This window comes from Gigantopelta aegis, chromosome 4 (assembly GCF_016097555.1).
Source record: "Gigantopelta aegis isolate Gae_Host chromosome 4, Gae_host_genome, whole genome shotgun sequence".
NCBI lineage: Eukaryota > Metazoa > Mollusca > Gastropoda > Neomphalida > Peltospiridae > Gigantopelta > Gigantopelta aegis.
In genome coordinates, this window is record NC_054702.1 from 100,258,046 (window position 1) to 100,284,369 (window position 26,324).

At 36.2% G+C, this 26,324-nt stretch overlaps 1 protein-coding gene across 2 annotated transcripts in view; it reads right to left on the reverse strand.

Moving 5' to 3' along the window:
• Nucleotides 1–251: 251 nt before the first annotated feature.
• LOC121371577 (fusarin C synthetase-like) overlaps nucleotides 252–26,324 on the reverse strand; it is a 33,406-nt gene continuing 7,333 nt past the window's right edge. For both annotated transcript variants that reach the window (XM_041497580.1, XM_041497578.1), the window contains 7 exons: nucleotides 18,089–18,186; nucleotides 17,437–17,650; nucleotides 16,896–17,056; nucleotides 15,231–15,428; nucleotides 14,478–14,659; nucleotides 12,608–12,782; nucleotides 252–11,301 (listed from right to left, as the gene is read on the reverse strand). In XM_041497580.1, the coding sequence (XP_041353514.1) occupies nucleotides 4,661–11,301; nucleotides 12,608–12,782; nucleotides 14,478–14,659; nucleotides 15,231–15,428; nucleotides 16,896–17,056; nucleotides 17,437–17,648 (7,569 nt within the window). In that variant the 5' untranslated portion in view covers nucleotides 17,649–17,650; nucleotides 18,089–18,186 and the 3' untranslated portion in view covers nucleotides 252–4,660. The remainder of the gene's footprint in view (nucleotides 11,302–12,607; nucleotides 12,783–14,477; nucleotides 14,660–15,230; nucleotides 15,429–16,895; nucleotides 17,057–17,436; nucleotides 17,651–18,088; nucleotides 18,187–26,324) is intronic.

The following is a 26,324-nucleotide window of genomic DNA, read 5'->3' on the forward strand; positions in this document are numbered from 1 at the left end:
CCTTTATTGCCATTTAATATTTATTTATTTGTGACACAAATTTCGTTCCATCTACTATAAATGTTTCAATTGAATTTTGTTTATAGGAACAGTCGTAGACGGTCTGCCTCGGATCTGCAACATATGGAGGAAGTTATTAAATATGACTGTCGATTAAAATAACAAACAACAGCAAACATTATCTATTTATTTCAAATAGGATATATATATATATATATATATATATATATATATATATATATATACACACACACACACACACACACATACATACATGTATTTATACATACATTTGATATGAAACTTTATAATTATTCATTCACATGCAGGGGAAACCAGTGGCGGATCCAGGAAATCCATTGGGGGGGGGGGGGGGCTCCCAATGACGTGGCCAAGAGCGTTCCTCGGATTCTCCAACGTAAACAATAAATAAAAATATAACTGTCGCAAAATTTAAGGATCGGGCCCCTGCCCCCCTTTAGATCCGCCACTGGCAACTTAATTGTACAAAAGTATATAATATATTTTAAATGCTAACCGTCTTACTATTCTTTCATTTTTTTAATTCGATACATTTAAATATACTGGGTTTACAAAATGTCTGATAGATATGTACACAATACAAACAAGCATAAAATTGAATTTAATCTTCAATTAAATCACAAGTATCACATTTACGAATCTCCAGTGCATATGGGTTAAGATTTGCCCATTTTCCCGTTTCTATTAGTAATCTATGAGAAGCAGTGCTTAGTCACGTTAAAGTAATACCATATTTTTCAACAGAAATACTGTGTAAATACTATTTATAACAAAAAATATTTGACAGATGTCTACAAAGCGATTTTCTTGAATCTGAATGACAAAACCGTATTCCGTAATAAAATCGTATCTCTACACACGGCAAAGTCGAAAAGACACTTTAGACAAAGTCGTGATTGCTTCCATGATCCATTATCAGGTGCTTGTCCTTAGGAGGACCGCCGCTCCCTTAGGATATCCTTAACATCCCTCCTGCACCGCCCTTAGGAGGACTGCCACACCAAAACTAGGTTTAAACCCCAAACTTGCACTAGATAGAGTTCAATGGAATATATACAGCTGTGATGACATGAACTCATGAATCACTGTATAAACAGTAATATCAGGTGTTCGCCATTGGTCTAATCGTCTTTGCCACCCCTGCATAAATATCGTGTAATCGTTGTCGTAATAATGATAAAAACGACTTTTCATTTCATACACAAATCTCTAACAAGCCCAGTTAATTTTATTGGGGAACAAAACCATATTATTTAACATCATATCGTAATATGGTGGTGGTGGTGGTGTTGTTTTTGTGGGTTTTTTTTTGGTAAATTCCCCCTTCTCAATTCCCCATATACACAATCATTTTGGACAGTCTGCTTTACACTGTGTATAAGTAACTGTTTATAAAATTTTAAATGCACTCTTTCTATTGATGTTCCCTAAATACATACCCAAACTTCGCAGCCGTAAAATAGGATGTATTCATTTATCAAACATATCACACACATGGGAAGGTTTTAACAAAACAAATATTTCAGCATTTGGTCCATTCCTTTACTCCTATAAGAGTATTTTGCACGTCAGTAAATCGCACACCTGTTGTAACTACATTTAACTATTAAAATATATGTAGAACTGTTATTGGATAGTTAACATATTTAAACTCTAAATCATTTGATATTCTTCCACCTTTGCGAAGTACCATGTACCTTTCGTTTTTTCAACATTTACACACAACCTTTATTTTATACTGTATTCATACAAAGCATCCAAACAATACTGCATATCTAATTCATTTTCCACAAATAAAATTATGTCGCTTGCATATAATAGAATAAACAGCTTAAGGATGCCTGTATCCACTCTACAAAATACCTTTGTGAATTATCATGTAGGTCATTTATATACATAGCAAATAAACAAGTGGAAATGCATTCGTCTTGGCTAACACCAATATTACAAACAAAAGGTTTTGATATGTTTTAACAAATGATCTTGTATATGGATCGTTTGATTTTTAGCATTTCTCTGAGAATTCCTATCTGTATCAATTTATATCACATATTATCTCTTACAACATAATCAAATGCCTTTGAAAAATAAACTAAAGCATTAATTTGTTATTATTAACAAAAAGAGTAATCAAGGAGTGTAAAACAAAAATATTATGGACAGTGCCTATTCCTGATGAAAATCAGACTGTCCTTCAATATACACATGATAACTTTCAGCCCAATTTATGAGAGTGCTGTTAAGGATGTTTGTAAATAACTTGGCCAAATAGCATTATAATTATCTACTTTTAATGTTACCCTATTTGTGTAGTTATATAATACACCCATCAGCCCATGCTTGCTCACTACACAAAGACTAGTGTTGAATAAAGTGTACAAATATGGAAAACGTACAAATAATAAATTCATTTAAATACCATCTCGACCACTACTCTTAGAACGATATAAAACACCAATAGCCATCATAATTTCATCACAATTAACTGGAACATTTAGTTTGTGAAACATAGCTTCAAATTTCACGTACATGTATCTATCAACAAACTGTACAACATCTTCATCAGGTTGTATTATTATTTACATATTTAAATAAATGAGCGAACTGAACATGATATATTTGTATTATTCATATTACAAACCTCTTTCAATAATTTCCAATATTATTGAACGTTAATAGTCTACTAGTTTTCTCGTTATCATAGTTAAGTCTGCATTTTCTGTCACATGATTTTAATAATCAGGTGTTCGCCATTGGTCTAATCGTCTTTGCCAACCCTGCATAAACATTGTGTAATCGTTGTCGTAATAATGATAAAAACGACTTTTCATTCCGTACACAAATTTCTAACAAGTATAGCCCAGTTAATCGTATTGGGAAACAAAACCATATCACTTAACACCATATTGTAACATGGGTTTTGTTGTTGTTGTTGTTGTAAATTTCCCTTTCTCATCTTTTTATGATTTTCAATCAACATTTAAGAATTCTATAATGTCTGTGTACAATCAAAGGGAATCTACCTAATTCACCATATACATCATCATTTTGGACAGTGTTTTAAAGTGTGTATAAGTAACTGTTTATAAAATATTAAATGCACTCTTTCTCTAAATAAATACCCAGACTTCGCAGCCGTAAAATAGGATGTATTAAGTTATCAAACATATCACACACATGGGAAGGTTTTAACGAGACAAATATTTCAGCATTTGGTCCATTCCTTTACTCCTATAAGAGTATTTTGCATGTTAGTAAATCACACACCTGTTGTAACTACAACATTTAAATATGAAAATATAATATTTGTACAATTGTTATTGGATAGTTAACATATTTAAATAAAACATTTGATAATCTTCCACCTTTGCGAAGTACCATGTACCTTTTGTCTTTTCAATATTTACACACAACTTTCATTTATACTATTTTCATACAAAGCATCCAGACAATATTGCATATCTAATTAATTTTCCGCTAATAAATCTATGTCGTTTGCATATAATAGAATAAACAGCTTAAGGATGCCTGTATCGACTCTACAAAATACCTTTGTGAATTATTGTCTATGTCATTTATATACATAGCAAATAAACAAGTGGAAATGCATTCGTCTTGACTAACACCAATATTATAAATAAAAGATTTTGACATGTTTTAACAAATGATCTTGTACAACTACGTGTATATGGATCATTTAATATTTAGCATTTCTCTGAGAATTCCTATCTGTATCAATTTATATCACATATTATCTCTTACAACATAATCAAATGCCTTTGAACAATAAACTAAAGCATTAATTTGTTATTATTAACAAAAAGAGTAATCAAGGAGTGTAAAACAAAAATATTATGGACAGTGCCTATTCCTGACGAAAATCAGACTGTCCTTCAATATACACATGATAACTTTCAGCCCAATTTATGAGCGAACTGAACATGATATATTTGTATTATTCATATTACAAACCTCTTTCAATAATTTCCAATATTATTGACCGTTAATAGTCTACTAGTTTTTTGTTATCATGGTCAAGTCTGCAGTTTCTGTCATATGAGTTTAATAATTTACTTTGACAGTGAATACTTTTTTAAGATACTCATTAAGTAAATGTAATTTTAAAACCTCATGCCCTCTATCTTCACATTCCTCCGAATTCCTCCGAATACCATCTCATATTAATGGTATTATTATCCTTACGTGAATCTCTATGGCTTATCTTTCATAAGACCTAATTTTTCATGAGAACATATCACTAGCTACATCATTGACTACATTAGTAGTGATCCGAATAAACACTGCTCGAGGACAGTAAAAGTATCAAGCAAATTAAACATAGGCTTGGATGCTAAAACATAGTTCATAAAACTCCGCCCTTGAAAATTCACACATGTAAACTGTCCTACATTCTTATTGGATTAAAGCACAGTGTTAATTGACGGGATTCGGATCTAATGCACATTTGCCGAACATGACGATAAACAAACAACAAGCCGGCAGATTCACAGAAATTAGTAAATATTAGTAGTTTTAAATACTCCGTTCGATAGCAACGTAACTTAATATTTAGCAATTAACACAGTATAACAACGCCTTCGAACCAAAGAAAACATAATCATCTTTTCAGTTTTCTAACACTTTCCAAATCTCTTAGATCTGTAATTTTTACTGAAAGGTCACTGACAACTATAGCTAGTATTTCCTGAAAAGCTCTGATGATATTTTTTGCTCGAGTGTTGGATACAACGTTTGAGTTGTATGTCAATTTCAAAGTCATTTCCTTTGCTTTTGTTCTGTTCCACAAACTAAACTGCGTTTCTGTGTGAGTGCCCAGGTCTTCTGACTTTGTCACACCGACTGTGTGGCCCATATTCTCTGCTTTCTTCAGCACAGATATCACAAATTCGTCTTCAACCAACACGATCTTGTTCCTAAGAACGTTTGTGATTTTCTCGGTTCCAGCCAGTTCAATAATGGTGTCAAGAGGACACACACAGTGGTCTATTGATCTTTGAAGTGCAATCTTATTGTCCTTCAGAAATTCCTCAACACTGATATCATGTGATGGGAATTTAGCTAAGAGAGGTATGTAGTTTGTTCCAAGACCAACAGCATGTTCGACATTTGGTATGTATTGTTTTACATCAATGGTTGTTGAAATTGCCACAGTTGTTTCATTGTTCATGAGATGAAGAAGCAGTTGGTAAATGCTTGTTAGTAGTCTAAACATGCTTAAGCCTTTGGACTTTGATAATTCAAGGAGAGAATCATAAACTGCAGAATCTAGAGTTCTTTTCTTCAGTTTATATGTTCCTGATTCCAGGTGCGTTGATTGTTCTGTTTTACCCAACCTAATTTCTGGGATGTCTACCTCAAGCCAATGCTTCCAGAATTCTTTCAGATCATTACCCTTCTTCTGCAACATCTTTTCCATTTCCACTACGATGAGACTTCCTCCTGTCGTATGCAGATCTTTCAACAGTGTATTCTGGTGGATAGATGCAAATATTGTCTGTATATCTTTGAAAATGGCCGCTATGCCCTGCATGTCAAATCCTATACTATTGTATATTGTTCTGAAATAAGATGTTTTACCACAAATGAATATGAAGCGGAGTGGGCCCTGTGTTTCCAAGTGAAATGCTTCTGTTGTGTGTTTATCTATCTCGTCGACATCTTCTTCTTTCAGTATTCTGAAGTCTGGTTTCATTTCAGGGTTAATTCTCCTTCTTATATTCCATCTGACGTTTTCACTCACTGGTACGTTTTCAAATGTCGTCCTCAGAACCTCATGTCGTGACATAAGTATGCTAGCTGTCCTCTTCCAGTCATCTGGCTGAGCTATTGTGTCGGGCAATGCAATCTCATTGACATAATACAGACTTGGATCAGCAGGATTCTTACAATAAATCTTATAGAAAGTATATTCCATGTATGACAGAGTCTGTTCCGGAAATGACAAAGAAACCTCTTGGGTATAAAGCTCATTTTCAGTCATCTGAGTAGATAGTTTTGAGTTGATAAGTTCAATAACATCACTAGCTGAAAGATTCTGATGCAAAAGTCCATTTGGAGTGATCCTTATCTGAAATGTTTCATAGATTTGGTTGTTCACGGTCATTGCTTGCATCGAGTCTAGTCCCAGGTGTACTAAGCCTTTGTCTAACTCAATAATGTCTTGATTAAGAGAAAGCACATCTGCCACTAATTTGGTGATATAGTCTGTAATGACTTTCAATCTAGTTTTGGTGTCAACACGTTTCAGTTCTTCTACATCGGTATTTTGCTTTCCATTAAGCATATCCTCTGGTACCTTTTCCAAGGATGGGATATCAAGGATAGGACTTACTTTGAACTCTAAAGCCATGTTTTTATCATTCATTATGCTATCAGCCAGCTTCGTAGTGTTGAATCTAATAGCCATAATGGTAGGTTTATTTAGCATAAGAGCAGACAAAAGACATTTGTGGATGTCATCTGTGCTGAGTGGTATATATCCCCGTGCTTCAACAGCTTTCACACGAGTAGGGTTGTCCAGAAGCATGCCAAGATTTAGAGGTCCCCAGTTAATACTCTGTCCTACAAGACCTGCTTGTCTGCGTTTTTGTGCTAATGAATCCTGGAAGGCATTGCCTGCTCCATAGTTCGACTGGCCAGGATTACCCAAAACTGCCGTAACTGAAGAATGCATGATGAAAAAATCAAGAGGCATGTTTTTTGTAACCATATGCATATTCCAGGCCCCTTGTATTTTGGGTGCTGCAGCCTTCACAAAGACATCTTCTGACATATAGAGCATGGTTTTGTCTTCAAGAACACCTGCTCCACAGTAAATTCCTTTTATTGGTTTTCCTGGAAATGTATCCTCGATTGTTTTAAAAGCTAGCTTCATCGATGTCATGTCCGTGACATCAGTCTGTACAGTTTTTATTTCACAACCATGTTCTGCTTCAATCTGTCCTATTTCGTGCAATTTTCTGTCTTGTGCTTTTCTCCGACTTATTGTCACAATTGCACCAGCTCCTCGTTTTGCCAGGAAATGAACACATTCCCAACCAAGACCTGTTAGACCACCAACTACAATGTACACACAATCTGTACGCAGCAATGCGTTTTCCAAAGCACGGACAGCTGGAATGTTCTCTCCATTATAACCACACATTTGAATTGTAGAGCACTGCATCAACTTTGCAACATTGGTTTCTGTTTGTTCAGCTTGTAGATCTTGAAATGCTTGAGAAACTTTGCAAACAGCATCTTTCTGATTTAGAATCCACGTCACTAATTCAGGTATGATGTGAATTGCTGTACCAGGAGTGAAAATATCACTAGCTCTAACCATTTTTATTTGCAATGTCAGATTGTTATTACACAATTCTATAGCAGCATGCCTTGGTAAAATTTGATCCATACAGACCAGGGTTTTAGCACTGGGCCATAATTTACATATTGCTTCAGTGATATGTTTGTTCAATTGAACAGTTGGCACTATAGCTGCTCTGGAGTATATTTGAGCGACGTCGAGATGGCTGATGTCCATTATCTGAATACTGGTGTTCCGTTGTTCTGTTTGGAGCATGAATAACAGTGCTTTTGCCACAGGTCGTGTACACTCAGAACAAAGAATATATATATCCAGTTCCTTGTCAATTAACATGCAGTGATGCCAGAGTAAAACAAGTTTTGTCAGAAATCCTGGCTGATAACATGATATTTTGTTGATCCCTATAACACACTGCTCTGGAACTCTCATAAATGTACCAGCTTTGCATGGAAAAAAAACTGCTACCTGTTTGTGTGCACCATTCCATTTGGAAACTTTTCCAACAGTTTCCAGAGCAATTACATTTGAAGCAGGATTTGTTGAACAGTATATTGGAACACACTGTGGATGCAGACATGAATCATGAATCACAACCTCTGTTGCCATGATTTCCACAAAATTTGGAAGTGTACAGTTCATTTTTTCATTGTCATACTGAAGATACGGCTGACAAACAGTGTTTTCATTCCTAGACAACAGCGATGCTTTGCAAAGTGCATCTAATTTGTTGTTTCGATACAGTCGTATTTCATCATTTGGAAACACTCGCTGACACCAAACAGTATCTTCATGAATGACAAATTCATTAAGCTCTTTATGGTTTTCCCACTTTAACAGGTACCAAACGGCAGCAGACATCAAGATATCAAATGTGTGGTTGTCATCTGTTTGTAGATCAACAATGGTTGCCAAATTATAAACATGCTCTCTCAGTACAGATTTAACAAACCCCCACAAAGATCCAGCCACAAGGTTTATTGGGGCACTTTTGTTTTCTAGGTGTACTGCATTTTCCGTGATTATGAACAGGGGGACGTTTGCATTATGTGTGTGAAGGTGTAGAAGGAGACGTCTCAGATTCATCGCCTGTCTGGTGATGATTTGGAGAACTGTCTCACTGGATAAATTATCTATGTTTTCCTCTGGACATAAGAATAATATTGAAGACAATGTTTCCAAATCAACAGATTTTGTTTCAAGCATTACACCCACAGTATCCATCACAAGATACTGTGAATGTAAGCTGTCATATGTTGCATCAATCTTCTCGTTAGTGATAATCAACCATTTATGTGATGGAGCAATGTGATTGTTGTCTGTCGGGAGAATTCCTGTTGGATGCCAGTGTGTTTCAAACATCATTTCTTCGTTTGGTGAACCCAATGTCTTGGTGACAAATCTCTCAATTTCAGCTATTACATTTCCTTCCACTGAAAGCAAATATATGTGAAACAGGTTAAAGGAATCAGTCTGTTTCAGAACCATAGTGTATACAAACATTTTATCTTCAACAGGTCTTCTTATCCTTAGATCTTCTATCCTAACTGGCAGTGACTTCTGGCTGCCTACTTCCTGATGGTAAAAAACTGCTGTGGTCTGAAGCATGCCGTCCAAAACAGCTGGATGAATTGATGTATTTTTCATTTCATTCTTGATTGTTGAATTCAATGACAACTCTGACATGATTTCTGTCTCACTTTTGACAGATTCGCCAACAAGCTGAAGGGCCTCTCCAAATGTCATCCCAATCTCCCGAAGATGTGTGTACAATTCTCGTTTTGAAACAGTCTGCCTACACCTCATTTTTACATCCTGGATATCGATCGTGACATTTTCAAAAGAATGTTCTCTGTCAACGTTTCCTTCTGCATAGACAGTATTTTGTTTATGAACCTGAAATGTAAACGATTTTGACATGTCAGTTTTGGTAATAACAATGTCAAGTTGTTCAGTCTTGTCTTTTTGTAACAAGACTGGATGTTTGAATTTCAATGAAATGCTGGAGTTCACATCATTTCCATCCTCATGGAAGCAGTAATGTGCAAGGGCAAGAGCAACTTCTGCATATAGTGCACCAGGCATTAAAATGTTTCCAGAGAATCTGTGTTCGAAAACACTTGCAAATGACACTGGTGACAGAATAATTTTATGTTCACAGCTTGAACCATTGCTGTGAACTGTTTTAAAGAAAGGGTGGTGGTTGTTGTTTGATATTATGCCCATCAGTTCTTGACGGATGTCTTCAGATATATACAGACACTTGTTTCTGCAGAAACTGTACTTGGGTGATTCTGTGTTCGGTTGTCTTTCCTCATACAATGCATTCCAGTCAAGACTGAGTCCACGTTCATACATTTTGCCAGCAGATTCGATGACACAGTTAAGTTCATAATTTGGTTTTATTGAAGGAATGGTGACAATATTATGAACATCAACAAACAAATCCTTGATGTGAGCACTCAAAACTGGCTTTGGACCAATTTCAACAAACACATTAGACTTGTCCTTTTCAATAGCATTGACAACGGCTTTGCCAAATTGAACTGGCTCCCGGATACTTTTCCCCCAGTACTCCATTGTTGAAAAATCTGTGTCTTGTGCTTTTTCACCACTAACTGTTGAGATAATTTCTGTAGTTGGACTGGACCCTAACATGCCGAGCAGCAGATCTTGAAGATGATCTTTTTCTTCTTCTATATGGTGGCTGTGGAATGCAGTACAAACCTTGAGATAATGAAAACGTAGCCCATTGTGATCTTCTGTTGATACAGTAAGAAGATATTTCTCAATCTCCTCAACAGCACTTGCATCTCCACTGACAGCACATGTCATGGGACTGTAATACAATCCAATATTTGCCCTACCGTTATATTCAGACAACAATTGTTCAACTTTAGTCACTTGACAGTTGTGTATGATCAGCATTTTACCACCTGTTGAACTTGCCAGAACAGAGGTTCGATGAAATATAATTTTCACTGCTTCACTCAGTGACCAAACGCCAGCAACATGTGAAGCTGCTACTTCACCAATGCTCTGCCCAAGAATACAGTCTGGTTTGACTCCCAAATGTTTCCAGAGTGCTACCAGTGCTACCTGACATGAAAAAATGGCTATGGGCCCAAATATTGTATCATCTACATTGTAGTCATCTAGAAGTCTGTCGTAGAGGGACCAAGAAACATAGCACCTTAAACAACTGTCAATTTCTTGGATCTTTTCTTTGAATACCTTGAATTCAGATATGAGTTCCTTGCACATTCCTTTCCATGCTGTAGCCATTCCTCCAAACACAAAGATCACTCTTTTGCGTCTGTTTGAGGTTTCTAAGAACTGATCAAGTTTCAGTTTGCCAACTAGATCGTTTATGGAATTAGCAGTAACAGCCTTTCTGAATTGAAAATGATCGCGTCGTGCCGTTGATGAATATGATATGGTTTTCAAAATCTTGCTGGTTTCTGTTTGAGCAAAAATAATGAAATCTTTAATACTCTTTTTGAGTCCTTCTCCATCCTGTCCAGAAAAACAAAACAACAACGGTGCATTTGACTTATTGTTTTCCATGGTGTCATTAGTCATTTCAGTATTCGATGCAAGAACAACATGGCAGTTACTTCCACCAAAACCAAATGAATTGATACAAGCCAGTTTTCGTGATGTGTCCCAATCTGTAAGCTCAGTTGGTACTTCAAAACTGAACTTTTGAAAGTCAATGTCTGGATTCTTTTCTCCCATTAATAATGATTTAACAATCTTCTCATTCTTCATCATGAGCAAAACCTTTATAACACCAGCTACACCAGCAGCAGATTCAAGATGGCCTATGTTTGTTTTAACAGACCCAATGAACCGCTTCTTCTTTACTTGAGTGTCTAGAAAGAACTTTCCTAAACTTTGCACTTCCACGGGATCTCCAGCTTTCGTTCCAGTGCCTGAAATATAATATAATTATAAAAAGTAATCTTTAGATAACTTGTGATTATGTAACGGTCGGTAAATAATTATATTATTAATATATTTTAACATTTAATTTATTTAAAAAAATTTCTTTGAGTATTTTCAGTTACAATATTCCGTTTAGAATATCGTACTTCGTGGAGAGAACGCTGTAGATAGTAACTATCCAATGCTATCACGTGATTTTGCATATAATATCCCTGCAAATTGCAACGGGGAGTAAATATTTTATTATATAATATCCAGTGAAATATAGAAAATATTACTGAAATATCCTTTTTAGTGAAAATAACAAGAATATTTACATTGGTAGAAAGCCGGAGAAGTTCAGCATTTTCCAAATACATCTAATAACCGACAATAACATATACGGAATCATCACAATAATTTTTTTAAAGACACCACGTGTATAAGAAAATTCCTAAATCGCTATTGCAAACAAAAGGAATGAAATATGAGGTAAAGCGAGCGAGAAACGCTTTGAGAACGAGCATGTTCATTATTATAAAATATATATATATCAGTCGTTTTTTCATTAATATTTTCTTCTTTTGAAATTTACCCATGTTTATATCCACATTAGGTTTCAGATTTCCATTTTAATAAACAATTTGCAGTTTTTACATACAGAAAATGACGTAACTTTATGCAAATGGCGAAAATTTCGTTTGATTAATATGTTAATTTTTATTTTTATTTATTTTTTTGTCAGAGAATGAATCGACCCAGTTAAAAGTGCTCGTTGATTATACTCTACAGACTTTTGAGAATTAAGCTAAATCAACAAAACATTTATAATAAACAGAATATTTCAATGGGGCGGTTTTTGTTTTTTTGTCAAATATGATGAATATTTCAACGAATGTGATATGAAATTGCGCACTTACCAAGGTGAAAAATCCATCTTATAGTTAGAATATGTATAAAAGCTTAGTTCAACACCATTTTAACTGATGATAGCAGGCTTGAAGGAATCAGCAGTGCGGGACAGGACAGTCTCCACTTGAGGACAAACGTGCCCCTCCCCCATCTACACACACTTTAGACATTGTTCCTACGGGTCTGGATATTTAGAGCAATGATTGGCCAGTGGGCATTTAATATTATAGGACTGATAAAAGTATTAATTTTTATACAGAGCAAAAAGGAAATGACAACTTGTTTATACTATAAGTTCAGCTAAATGAACACTGTATTCCTAATAGAATTGGAGACAGAACTCATTTCTGTTTTAAATATGAACATGGAAGACGTGTATATGTATAGAAAACTGTTGCTTACCATGTGCTTCAATGTAGTCTATGTCACTCGCATCGACACCAGCTTTTTTGTAGACAGTTTTCAGTAGCTTTTCTTGTTGTTCTCCAGAAGGTGCACTCATTGGAGTTACAGCTCGCCCATCTTGGTTTGTGCCTGTTACAATGGTTGCCCATATTTTATCACCATCCGTAATTGCCTAAAACAGTAATGATACGCATTTAAATATACTAATTGGTGTGTTGTTGTTGTTGTTTTGGGTTTTTGGGGGTTTTTTAAAATGTTTTATTATTTTATAATATTTTCTCCTTTAGAATGTAATTTTTCCACAAACAAGTTATCTGTTAATTCGAAAATACATCTTTTACAAATACAGCTTCTTATAAAGAGAACAACGTACATGTATATATACATTTTAAATACAGTAATATACTATTATAGTACTTTCTATATATTATATATATGCATAAATCTATAATGAACAATCATTACAATGTGATACAAGAATATCACAAATCAGATGTTGAAATTTACTTAACTATCCCATGGATATCTAGTCAACATAGTGCCATATATAAATAACTTCTGTAAAACTGTTGACACATCAGTTTACACTGTTATTCCTAAACATTCCATATGTTTGTACACCCAAGACTGCTGCAAAATTATAATAAAATGACAGTGACAAACTGGTCTACGAGACAAAGATACTCAGTATAAAATCAGAAAGAGTTATTTTTGTTTATTGATATCAATACATGTTTTTTGTATGGTTGGTTTTTGTTGGTTTTGTTTGTTGGGTTAGGCTTTTTTTTTTTCTTCTTCTTTTTTTTTTGGGGGGGGGGGGGGTGGGTGTGTGTGTGTGTGGGGGGTTTATGGGTTGGTTTTGTGTTTGTCTTTTAGATAGAATTAACAATGTATGTGAGCTTTGTTTTGTTTTGTTATTTTCACTTCTTTGATTGGATTAGTTACCTCCATCTTCATAGAAAGATCTACATGAACAGGATTCTGTTAAACCAATTTCGTGAATGAAGGTCTTGGATTGTTTGTGCCCTTCATTGCTCGGGGACCGGCCTCGGTGGCGTCGTGGTTAGGCCATCGGTCAACAGGCTGGTAGGTACTGGGTTCGGATCCCAGTCGAGGCATGGGCTTTTTAATCCAGATACTGACTCCAAACCCTGAATGAGTACTCCGCAAGGCTCAATGGGTAGGTGTAAACCACTTGCACCGACCAGTGATCCATAACTGGTTCAACAAAGGCCATGGTTTGTGCTATCCTGCCTGTGGGAAGTGCAAATAAAAGATCCCTTGCTGCTAATCGGAAAGAGTAGCCCATGAAGTGGCGACAGCGGGTTTCCTCTCAAAATCTGTGTGGTCCATAACCATATGTCTGACGCCATATAACCATAAATAAAATGTGTCGAGTGCATCGTTAAATAAAATATTTCTTTTCTTCTTTTTTTCATTGCTCGGGATTCTCAGTAAACCGTCATAGATTTAAAAGCAAACTAATATTCTCCATAATTCCAGGCTTGGTAATTTTAAAAGTCGAATATTCATATAGGAAGCATTAAGTTAAAGTTTGTTTTGTTTAATGACACCACTAGCGCACATTGATTAATTAATCATGGCTACTAGATGTCACACACATTAGGTACATCTGACAGAAGAAACAATGATAAACTATTAGTAAACGCAATATCGACGTACTCATTATCAAAAGACGTGTTTATTACGTATGACGTAGTCGAATGCCTGTTCAACTTCTTAACTGTGAATTATACTGATGATAATGATGATGATGTTGTTGATGATGATGATGATGATGGTGGTGGTGGCAGATATGTAAACTAGGAGGTACTTGGTATAAACCATCATATCATTCTCCTCTTACATCAGACAGTCTTTTCAAAAGAACAATTCCGCATCCTTCTCCTCTTGCGTATCCATCAGCATTAGCAGAGAAAGCTTGGCACTGTCCAGTGGGCGAGACCATTCTGGCTTTGCTGAGTTGTATGAATGTTCTGGGAGTCAGCAGAGAGTTCACCCCACCGCACACGACCATCTTGCAATCACCTGCATGAAGACGAGACCAACAATTTAACGTGCTCATCAAGTTAAATTATGTTTTGTTTAACGACACCACTAGAGCTCATAGATGTATTCATCATCGGCTACTGGATGTCAAACATTTAATAATTATAACATATGATCTTAGAGGAAACCCATTACATTTTTTCCATAATAAGATATCATAGGTTATTAATTTTTAATGATTAAAAAAACGGATCTGACATGAGTGCCTGACTACCAAGATGTCATAGTTTATTTTAATTACTAAAGAAACGAACATGACATGAGTGCCTGACTACCAAGATGTCATAGTTTATTTTAATTACTAAAGAAACGAACATGACATGAGTGCCTGACTACCAAGATGTCATAGTTTATTTTAAGTACTAAATGAATGAACCTGACTTAAGAGCCTTACTTCAAAGATGTCAGTTTATTTAATCACTAGATTTATTTTAATTTCTAAAAGAACGGACCTGACTAAAAAGATGTTATAGATTTATTTTAATTTCTAAAAGAACGGACCTGACAACCAAGATATTATAGATTTATTTTACTTTCTAAAAGAACTAACCTGACATAAGTGCCTGACTACCAAGATGGATGGCTAGTAACGATGAGGAGCACGCCGTGTCGATTACCATGCAAGGTCCACGGAGATCAAACGTGTAAGAAACACGTGCTGAAATGATACTAGTTGAGCCGCCCGTTAGACTGTAGTTGTTGAAATCACCGTTAGAACTCAGTCTGCTGTAGTCGTCGTTCATAACACCTGCAAACAAGCCAGCCACTTGATATTGAAATCACCGAAAGACTAAGCTTATCTTCTTTTTTCTTTTTTCTATTTTTTAACTAATGTGTCATTTAATTAGGCGTTGAAAACGTTGGGGGCCGAAGGGATCACTAACCCCACCAAGTCTGAAGCTGAGATAGCCAGAATATGAGTCGTCTCTCCAAATTAATAACTATCATTTACAACTAGACAAACATGTTCATTGCACACAAAAAAAAATTAATGTTGGGAACAATTCAGTTGGATAATTTGAAAAAAATAAAAGTTTGTTTTGTTTAAAGACATAGATTTATTAATCATCGGCTACTGGATGTTAAACATTTGGTAATTCTGACATAGTCTTCGCAAGGAAACCCGCTACATCTTTCCATCAATAGCAAGAGATCTTGTATATGCACCATCCCACAGACAGGATAGTGTCTTTGATATACCAATCGATGTGCACTGGCTAAAACGAGACATATTCCAATGGGTCTACCGACGGGGATCGATCCTAGACCGACCGCGCTTTATCACTGGACTACGTCCACATGCGTTGAAAGTGTGAGGGTCGAAGGGATCACTAACCCCTCTAACCCTGAGCTAAGGTAGCCAAAATATGTGTTGTTTCCCCAAATGAATAACTACCATTTACAACTAGACAGACATGTTCACGGCAAAAATAAAATAAAATGTTGGTAACGATTTAGTTAGATACTTTGATCCTGTCAATACTGTAAATGATTTTCACGTTACTCGGGAAGGAAGGAAATGTTTTATTTAACGACGCACTGAACACATTTTATTTACGGTTATATGGCGTCACACATGTGGTTAAGGACCACACAGATATTGAGAGGAAACCAGCTGTCGCCACTTCATAAGCTACTCTTTTCGATTAGCAGCAAGGGATCTTTTATATGCACCATCCCACAGACAGGATAGCTGCACTGGCTTGAGCGAGAAATAGCCCAATAGGCCCACTGACGGGGATCGATCCTAAACTGACCGCGCATCAAGCGAGCGCTTTACCACTGGGCTACGTCCTGCCCCCACGTTACTCAGCAACACTTCGACACCTTCCGCGCACCTGAGCCCATTCCTCCTGGAGCACCTGTGGCAGCTCATCCAGAGTCCGAAATTGTATTGCTTGTTCCGTAATGTAGCATGGTTACTGTATATACAGGGGCGATGACAGGCTACATAAATAAGAATAATTGTGCATTTTGACATAAAAAAACATGAAAGTTACTTATATAGATAATGCCATTCTGACGGTTAGTCGATGCAGAGGCATTTCGAAAGTAATAATTTTTTTTACAATATTTTTGCTGTCAGTCATAATGATATATGATATCATTAACTCTTGTTTGTCTACATAAAGTCCAGTAACTGTAGGTCTCTTAGCTTAGTTGGCAAGTTTACTCTAGTTGTGTATTATTTTCCTACAATGGAGGTGTCATTTACCTATGAAGACTCCGGTGTCTGAACCCTGAATGCTCTCCCTGGTGATTCCACCATCTTGTAGTGCCATAAACACACACTCAAGGACATATCGTTGTTGTGGATCCATCCTTTCCGCCTCTTTGTCACTAATACCAAACAACTTGTTGTCAAACTCGTCAAATCTGAAACCAAAATACACAGACATTTCATTTCAAAATTATTGCCGTGCTTGTATATATCAAATTAAGGTTCAAGTACGCTGTCCGGGACACACACATCTGCTATTTGGTTTGTCTGTGGAGGACGGTTAGTGGGTAAGTGTGAGATAAAACTCGATCGGATCAGGAGTCAGTACCGAGGTTCGAATCAAGTACCTAGCAGCCTTTTTTGGCCAATGGTTTTACCAAAGACGGTTGACAGAGTTTTGAGCAGTCTTGTGATGGTAAAATAAGAATGATCGCATTACGGTAAAGGTTTTATGGTAATGTAAGATTTTTATTTTGTTTTTAATATTTATTAAAACTCATTTAAAAAATACTAGTTATAATTAAGTTTTATTTACTTGTCCAAAAGTCCAGCTTTTCTGACATACATCTTCCCAGGAGCGTCGGCATCTTTGTCGTAAAATGCTTCGAGATTCCAACGCTCAAGGGGGATTTCATTTACGTGGTTTTCTCCCCTTGATAAAACCCGCCAGAATTCATCGATGTTGTCTGCACCAGGGAAGCGGCACCCTATGCCTACTATGGCTATCCCTGCACTGGTTTCCTCCATCACTGCAATACATAGTATCAAACGTTTAATACACCATTTGTAAAAAACAAGAAACACCCCAAAAACTGGCAAAACACTCATAATATTTAAGAAAAAAAAGGATAAAAGAAACAATATACTAGTGCTATTAAAATTCATTATAATCTTCTAATAGTTAAATATTCCTTACTAACAACTTTACAAATCTTGATAACTTCCATCAAACATTACTTCCGTAAGCTAAAACCTTTGGCAAAGGCTAGATGATGGGTTTAACCTAGGACGGGATTAAGAACTATATAACAATATTTCATTACAATGTTCATGCCAGATGATCTAATTATAAATGTAATTTATTAGTACTGGCCTAGAAATAATGTTGAAATAATATAAATGTCCACAAATTGCCAATATTATACTAATAAATTTAATAAAATACAATTAGACGGAATGGAAAATACCATTTCTGGATCCCTTGTCAAGAACAGGGTGAACCTTTTTTCCAGAATAAAGACAATCAGAAAAACGTCCAGTGGCAGTCTTCGTCCATCAAGCCAACCTAGTAAGAAGAAATAATACATAATTATACATACTCATTTAGCAAAGAAGCATTTACCCTCCCACAAAATACAGGATACTATACATGATTGTGCCTTGGCTTTTGATGGGATTTTACGGCTACTAACACCATTAATCCTTATAATGGACCTAGACAGGCTAGGTAGCTTAGGTGTGTGCCCAAGACGGCGTGGTTGAACCTTAATGAAATATTGAAAATCAAATTAAAATTAACAAATGAATGAATGAAATGAATAGATGGATGGGTGAATAGATGAATGAATAAATGAACGAATGAATGAACGAACGAACGAATGAAAGAACAAAGGAAGTGCAGACCTATTACACACTGTTCATGCTCTATTTAAATATTTTGTCACAAAAGCTAGTGTTTGCAATATATTTTGGCAGGCGCGTTGAAAACACCCATGTTCAAAGCGATGTTTTTTTCGATATATTTTTCGAGGTAGCATGATTCGAAACCCTAGAAAGTTAGCTCGCCACAGTATATACACTCCAATTCATAAATTCATGCACATGCGCCTGTGACCAATAATTTTATCATTTGTTATTTTATGTTTTTATTTAAGCTAAATAGAATAGGCTATACATACATTCGTGGTTTGTTTTCTAGTAAGTTACATATTATCCTATATAAATACTTATTCTATATAAATATGTTTACTTATTATTTTAATAAATAATCAACAGAACATTATTTCCAGTTGTCTTGATGGAAAAGAAAGGTTTCGCCGCCATATAGTTTACAGCATGTTATAACTGAAGAACCAATAGTCTGGTCACTGAAGGCGAAAAAGTGGTCGGACCCGGAAAACAATGGTATAGAAATGATTTTGGTATCATTAAAAGCGCCGTGTTTTGTCATTCCCAAAATCCGCTAAAATCTCTTTGGGGAAATATTTTAGAAGTGTTTATAGTTTTAAAAAATTTAGAATTATAAACAAAAATATCCCAAGTGACATTACGTGTGACGTCATTTAATCAGTGCGCGGTGATTAAAAATACAATGGTAACTAAGTGTACCTACGTACATCACAGAAGACGGGCGTGTTATAAAATGTCACTCAGTACAACAAAACCGTAATCAATATAGTTAAAAAAAACTGCAATTTAATCATAAATATCCTTATAGTACACCGTTTAAAGACAACGTTTTAAAGATATTATCCTCAGTTTGTATTCCCTGTAACACATATATATTTCCGTCTCAGATTCACTTGAAATTTGTACCAAATATTCCAAATATCCACAGGGCTCTGTATTCCAAGCAGTGTTTGAGAAATGGTCATTTTGCTAACAGTCATCATGTCCGTGCTATATTATTTCAAGTCCCGTTATCTCAGGGCATAATGTACATAGAAACATGAAACTAGTAGTTTTTAGTAGTACACTGGATACTTAGAGACAACTGAACAATCTTTAAAATGTAATTTTATATTACGAGAAGCCATTTTACATTCAGTATTACACAATTTATTGTTTGTTTGTTCTCTGGCAAGTCTACCCCTGTCAGAGCTAAAATTGTGCATAATTAAAAATGAATATTTCCTAAAAAGACTTCTGTATGGATAATGTAATTTAGTACACACCAGTGGTAAAGCGCTCGCTTGATGCGCGGTCGGTTTGGGATCGATCTCCGTCAGTGGGCCCATTGGGCTGTTTCTCGCTCCAGCCAGTGCACCACGACTGGTACATCAAAGGCCGTGGTATGTGATACCCTGTCTATGGGATGGTACATATAAAAGATCCCTTGCTGCTAATCGAAAAGAGTAGCCCATGAAGTGGCGACGCCATGTAACCGTAAATGAAATATGTTGAGTGCGTCGTTAAATAAACCATTTCCTTCCTGTAGTTCGAGTGTCCTCTATCCGTATTTTGTTTATATACTTTAACTGTATTCTCAAATATAAACGGAATATGGCTAGAGGACACTCGAGATACCCGCTTTGGAACTTTTACTCATATTTCAACTTCTTTTGTTGTCCACCTCCATATCTCAGTCATTGACTATCAAACCACGACTGGTGCTGAGCGCTACCCGTGTAACAAACCTGCTACTTCCCCTCACGTTTTGCTTAATGTTCAGACTGTCAGCTGACACGACGAAATTGGCCAACTCGACGGTTGCGTTTCAATTTCTCCAACTCCCGACTTCCGACGGGTGCGCTATAACAACTAATGGGTTACACGACGAGAATCGAGTTGTAAGAACGCTCAAAATAGCAACTGGACTGTCGTAGAAGTCGTGAGAGCAGAAAATTGGCCAACTTTGTTGTGGCAGTCGGTAGTCTGTTAATAGCATTAGTCTGACCACATAGAATTCAACGAAGTGAAGTGTTTGTCAAACATCGAGTTGGGCTCTATGATATTTTTTATCTGAAGGAGGCACGTAATCTATATATACATTCCCTTATACGTAAAGGTCGCACGCAGTTTACCTAATACACGACTCGACAAAATATTGACTGACAACATACTTATTATTTGACCCGCTAGACAGTCCCATATAATACATATATTGCTGCTACATAGGTAGCAAAGAGTTTTTGTGAGGTGGGGAAAAGAAATCGCGATTTGGATTCTTATTAACTACTAGTATTTTAAAACGGCCGCCATATATCCAAGTTGGCCGAAGAAAATATACAAACATCTATTTTGTGTGTGTGTGTGTGTGTGTGTGTGTGTGTGTGTGTGTGTGTGTGTGTGTGTGTGTGTGTGTGTGTGTGTGTTCCTTATACTTTATTATATATATATATATATATATTTATTTATTTTTGTATTTTTTTTTTACAAAAATGTATATATAAAATTTGGGGAGGGATCTACCTCAGTCGGAAGAGCGCTCGCCTGATGTGTTTTTGTTGTAGGATCGAACCACCTCAGTGAAAATATTCTCTGATAGTAATATGTGCTGTCCTGTTTATTGGACAGTGCATATGAAAAGATTCCTTGCTGCTAATGGGAAAATGTAGCGGGTTTCCTCTAAGACTACGAGTCAAAACTTCAAATAGCCGATGATTAATAATTCAGTGAAATGTGTTATCAAGAGTGCTCGCCTGAAGTGCATGGGTCATGGGATCGAACCTCTCGGCTCACCCATTGGGTTTGTGCCTGTCCCATCTAGGTCCCGCGATTGGTAAATGTATATCAAAAGCCGTGGTATGTGGCGTACTGTCTGTGAGAAAATGCATGTCAAATATGCCTTGCTGCTAAAAAAGTAGTTTCCTCTCGAGACTGTGTCATATATATATGAAATGCTTGACATCCTATCAATATGCTCTAGTGGTGTCGTTAAACAAAGTCATTACAAAGATGAATTTTTCATTCTGCTTCTTTTTTTTTTTTTTTCTTTACTTATTTATCTCGATTTCATAGTTTGTTGTTTTTGTCATTATTTTTGTTTATCTTGATTTCATTATTGTTTTTTGTCATTGTTTTTGTTTTGCTTTTTCGAAGATGCGTCGGTTTTTTGGTAAAAGCATTTTAATGTCCCCATGCAGAACAGAAAATAGCAGGAAGGAAAAAATAAATATTTATTTATATTTATTTAGGGTTAAGTGAAGTCGTAAGAATATGGCAGTATCATAAGAGGGTAATAGGAACAGTTGCGGGTACCGAAGTTGACTGATAAGCTCCTGATAAGTTGACTGATACGTGGGTTGACTGATAAGTTTCGAGCCTCGCATAGAACGTATTGCGTAATAGTATAACATTGTTCTATCTTGCATATTATTTATGTAGGGGTGTGACAAATACACACATCGCTTTGGAAAAACATAAAGAGTTTTGGAAATGTAATTTATTTAGTGTTAGTTTTTCATATTTTTAGTACATGTACCAAAAACGTCGAATATCTGAACGTAATTTGTTTTAGAACTTTACTATAAATATCAAGAAGAGTATCAGAAATCATTGAGCGAACGACTGTTAAAATACAGCTGCCGTGGGTGTAGGCTGGGGGATTCGGACGGCTCGGACGGGCCCCCTTCCCATTGAGGCTAAATAATTTGTACATTGCAGTATTAGTCTATAAAGATGTCAAGGGAAAATGTAGACAAAAAGGTCCGCTAAATTCATATTCGAATCCCCAAGATCAGTAATAAAGCGTTCGCTTGATGCGCGGTTGGTCTAGGATCGATCCCCGTCTGTGGGCCCATTTTTCTCTCTCATTCCAGCCAGTGTACCACGACTGATATATCAAGGGTCGTGGTATGTGCTATCCTGTCTCTGGGTTGGTGTATATAAAAGATCCTATGCTATTAATGGAAAAATGTAGCGGGTTTCCTTTCTAAGACTACATGTCAAAATTACCATATGTTTGACATCCAATAGCCAATGGTAAACAAATCAATGTGCTCTAGTGGTGTCGTTTAAAAACAACAACACTTTAACTTTCCAGTAACTGACACAAAAGAGCCCTAACCACTCTGAAACTACTATTTTAATAGCGGGTCTTGTCTCCATTATTTTTCTGGAATGGAAAGTTATTACTCAGGTACTCTCTGAAAACAATATCGTTTGCTTTGACAACAACTTGGCGTTCGCGTTCACCTGGTGGAAACGGACTGTTGGGTATTAACAAAACTCATTCGCTTGGTGGAAACGGACTTGTTTATTAACAAAACTCATTCGCTTGGTGGAAACGGACTTGTTTATTAAAGGGACATTCCTGAGTTTGCTTCAATTTTTAAGATGTTATTGACTAACTGAGATATTTAAACGATTGTAATTACATATCAAATATATTTTTCTGCATAAAATATTAATGGCTTTATATTCAATGTGTTTCTGATCGTTCTAATATTTGTACTAGGTTAAATTTCATTTTATTTCCTAAAATATGTTTTTTTTCGTACTATTATTAAGACGACCAGAAACACATTGAATATACAAACACTGATATTCTAAACAAGAAAATATATTTAATATGTAAGTTTAATCGTAGAAATATTTTATTAGTCGGAAATATCTTACAATGCAGCAAACTCAGGAATGTCCCTTTAACAAAACTCATTCGCTTGGTGGAAAAATACCTTTACCACTAGTCTGACTGTACCACAGTATTATTAGCAGCTTTTAACCCTCAACAGGCACAGAGGCAGTGGCGAAGGCAGGATTTTGTATTGGGGGGGGGGGGGGGGGAGCACCTGTGTAGTGGAATATGACACAGGAACCTTTTTAATGTTATTAATAAGAGGAAAGGTTATAATTTCCCGGTATTGGGGGGGGGGGGCATGCCCCCCCCCCCGGTTACGCCACTGCATAGCGGAAGTAAGTTGACATTGGAGGGGGCAAAGCAACGTTTCTAGGAGGTTCGGGGTGGGGGGGGGGGTAGGCCTATGTTCCGCCATAAAATTTTGAAAACCTGATGTCCTGAAATGAATTTCCTACATTCTAAAAGTAAAATTCACCTCTGTCTTAAAGTTACATTCTCTGGTTATCATAGTATAACATGTACAAATGTGAAATACAAGCTCAAATGCACTTTTAAAAAAGTCGTGTGTGTTCGCTATGAACGGATATCGTCTCCTGTGCCGCCATAGCTCGGCAAAGCACAAACGACAGCCTGTTGTCAGTTTCAGTTAAAGGTACAGACTCTAGTTTAAGCCCATGAAAATGCACACTAAGTTTAGTTAATATACAAACCTGTAACACATTTGGATAAAGTTACAATTGAGTGAAACACGAGTCTCTGACTTTGAAATGTAGTGGCGTCGTTACATAAAATAAACTTTACTGACTTTGAAATGGTAAAATACTCTCTAAAAAATAGACTAAACCTCTACTCCATAACTGTTACTTCTCAAACGCACGTGCGTTTTTAAAAATATGAGAAATGCATTTTGTGATATTAAAAACACCAGGATGACCAAAAACACTTCGAATGTACAGAAATGGATAATCTAAACAATAAAATCTACGAAATGGCTTTAATAGTAAAACAAATATGCCGTAGCGTTTAAAAACTAGGGTGTGTCCCTTTAACACGTGCGTTTGCCGATTTCAAATTGTAGGGTTCGTCTCAAAAAATTAAAAAAGAAATCTTGCGCTGTATGAAGAACGTTCGGTTGAGGATACGGTACTAGAGTCTTTAGTTAAAACCGGTTTGATCTTGACAACGTATTATCGACAGTCGTACCTTCCTATTTCAGAATTGATATTTTATAAAGTGTTAGTAGAACTTTCAAAGTTTAGTTTGTATACTAGTAAAACATTAATCATGTATATATTTTTAAAATAAAATATATTAAAGTAGACAATGAACGTTTTCACTTCTTAATTTTACGTGTTAAAATCGACAAATTCAAATAAATATTAATTCGTTTGGAAAGGGTAAAGTTAGGTGTGTGTGTGTGTGTGTGTGTGTGTGTGTGTTTTAACGACATCAAAGATAAATCATATTGATTTAATAATCATCCGACCCCATACAACCGTAAATAAAATGTGTTGAGTTCGTCGTTAAATAAAACATATCCTATCCTTCCTTAAATCTGCTGTTGGATGTCTAACATTTGGTAATTTTGACATATAATCTTAGAGAGGAATCGGGTGCATGTGCAGGGGGAGGGTATTGAAGGTCGAAACCCTTACTTGCCCAAGCTTAAAAAAAAATTGAAATGTATTTTTTGGGGGAGCATGGCCCCATATAAACTTCGCTTAACACAGTCTATAACCCCAACCCCGCTGAAATCCCTGCACACGCGCCTTGGAAACCCGCTACATTTTTTTTTAGTAAGGGATCGTTTATAATATGTACCATCCCACAGACAGGATATCACATACCATGGTCTTTTATATACCCGCCGATGGGGATCGATCCTAGACTGACCGCGCATTTCCAAAAAAAAACCTTTTTAGGTCTAAGTAATGAATAAAAATAACATATAGTCTTGAAAAAATTTACGTAAATCGAACACAGTACCCTCTTCCTTTACCCCTAGAGCGCTACGTAATTAGTAACACCCCCTTACATGTAACGCGTATGCCAACAGCTGGCCACTGTCAAAATTCAAGGCAAACCCCCAACCCACCGAACCCTGGAAAGGCGTTGTACCATACCTCTATGGATACAAATATGTTTTGGAGATACGAGACGACCCCTCAATCAAGACAGTTAAATTTGTTAAAAAATTGCGAAATCTCACGTGATCTCTTGTTGGGGAATTCTATACTTAGCCAATGAAAACCGAGATCGGTACGAGCCCGTCAAAAGTGTCCCATTTTCAAAATACTGGCTTTGTTTTTGACCTGGATAAGCCAACGTAGTGAAACCAAAACGGAGTGCGGCGTCATATATGCACCAAACTAATTGGATTTTCTGTTCTATATGCTTAAATAATAAAACTATTCTGAATATTGCCGCTTTAAGATTTACTACCAATACTATTTTTGAATCAGAATTACTGGGGGGGGGGGGGGGGCAAGTTCAGCCAGCAAACGTGTTGCATACGTTCGCGAACTATTTGATTAGTTTCCGAAGTGGTAATTCGGTTTACTGTGTAGCATAAACATCAGTCTAGCGAACGTTAGCGACAAGTGACCGACTCAATTTGGGCTATGAACGTTACATGTCTCAAGCGGGAAATACTTAATCGTAGCCACCAGGATGTAACATCTCGCGAAATGCGATTTTAAGCTACGCCCTTTTTCGTAAGCCACGCCCCATGTCATAAACGAGTCTGATATGTTTCCGCGGAAAATAAACATAAATAGTAAATTATGTCAAATATAGATCTGTGTTATTGTAACGAGCATTTAATAAAATATTAAGTAATACAAATCAGTTTTATAACTGAGCGTTTTTCAATGTGTTTTTTTCTTCTAATCTGTACTTCCGATGTTTTGACATACCTACGTAGTCCGATACACCTGCCGTCAACTCGGCAACTGAATAACAGTGAGTTTATGACAGACAAACAACGCTGTAAAGTTAATCGTTTGTAAACATGACACAATATTAATAATACGTGAATAATATAATATATTGCATAGTTTGGGTGGGTTTTTTTTTTTTTTGGGGGGGGGGGGTTAACGTCTGTATGAGATATGTAAACATGAATATATATACAGTATATGTAAAAATTAATATATAATCGTGCGTTAATTCATAATCTATCA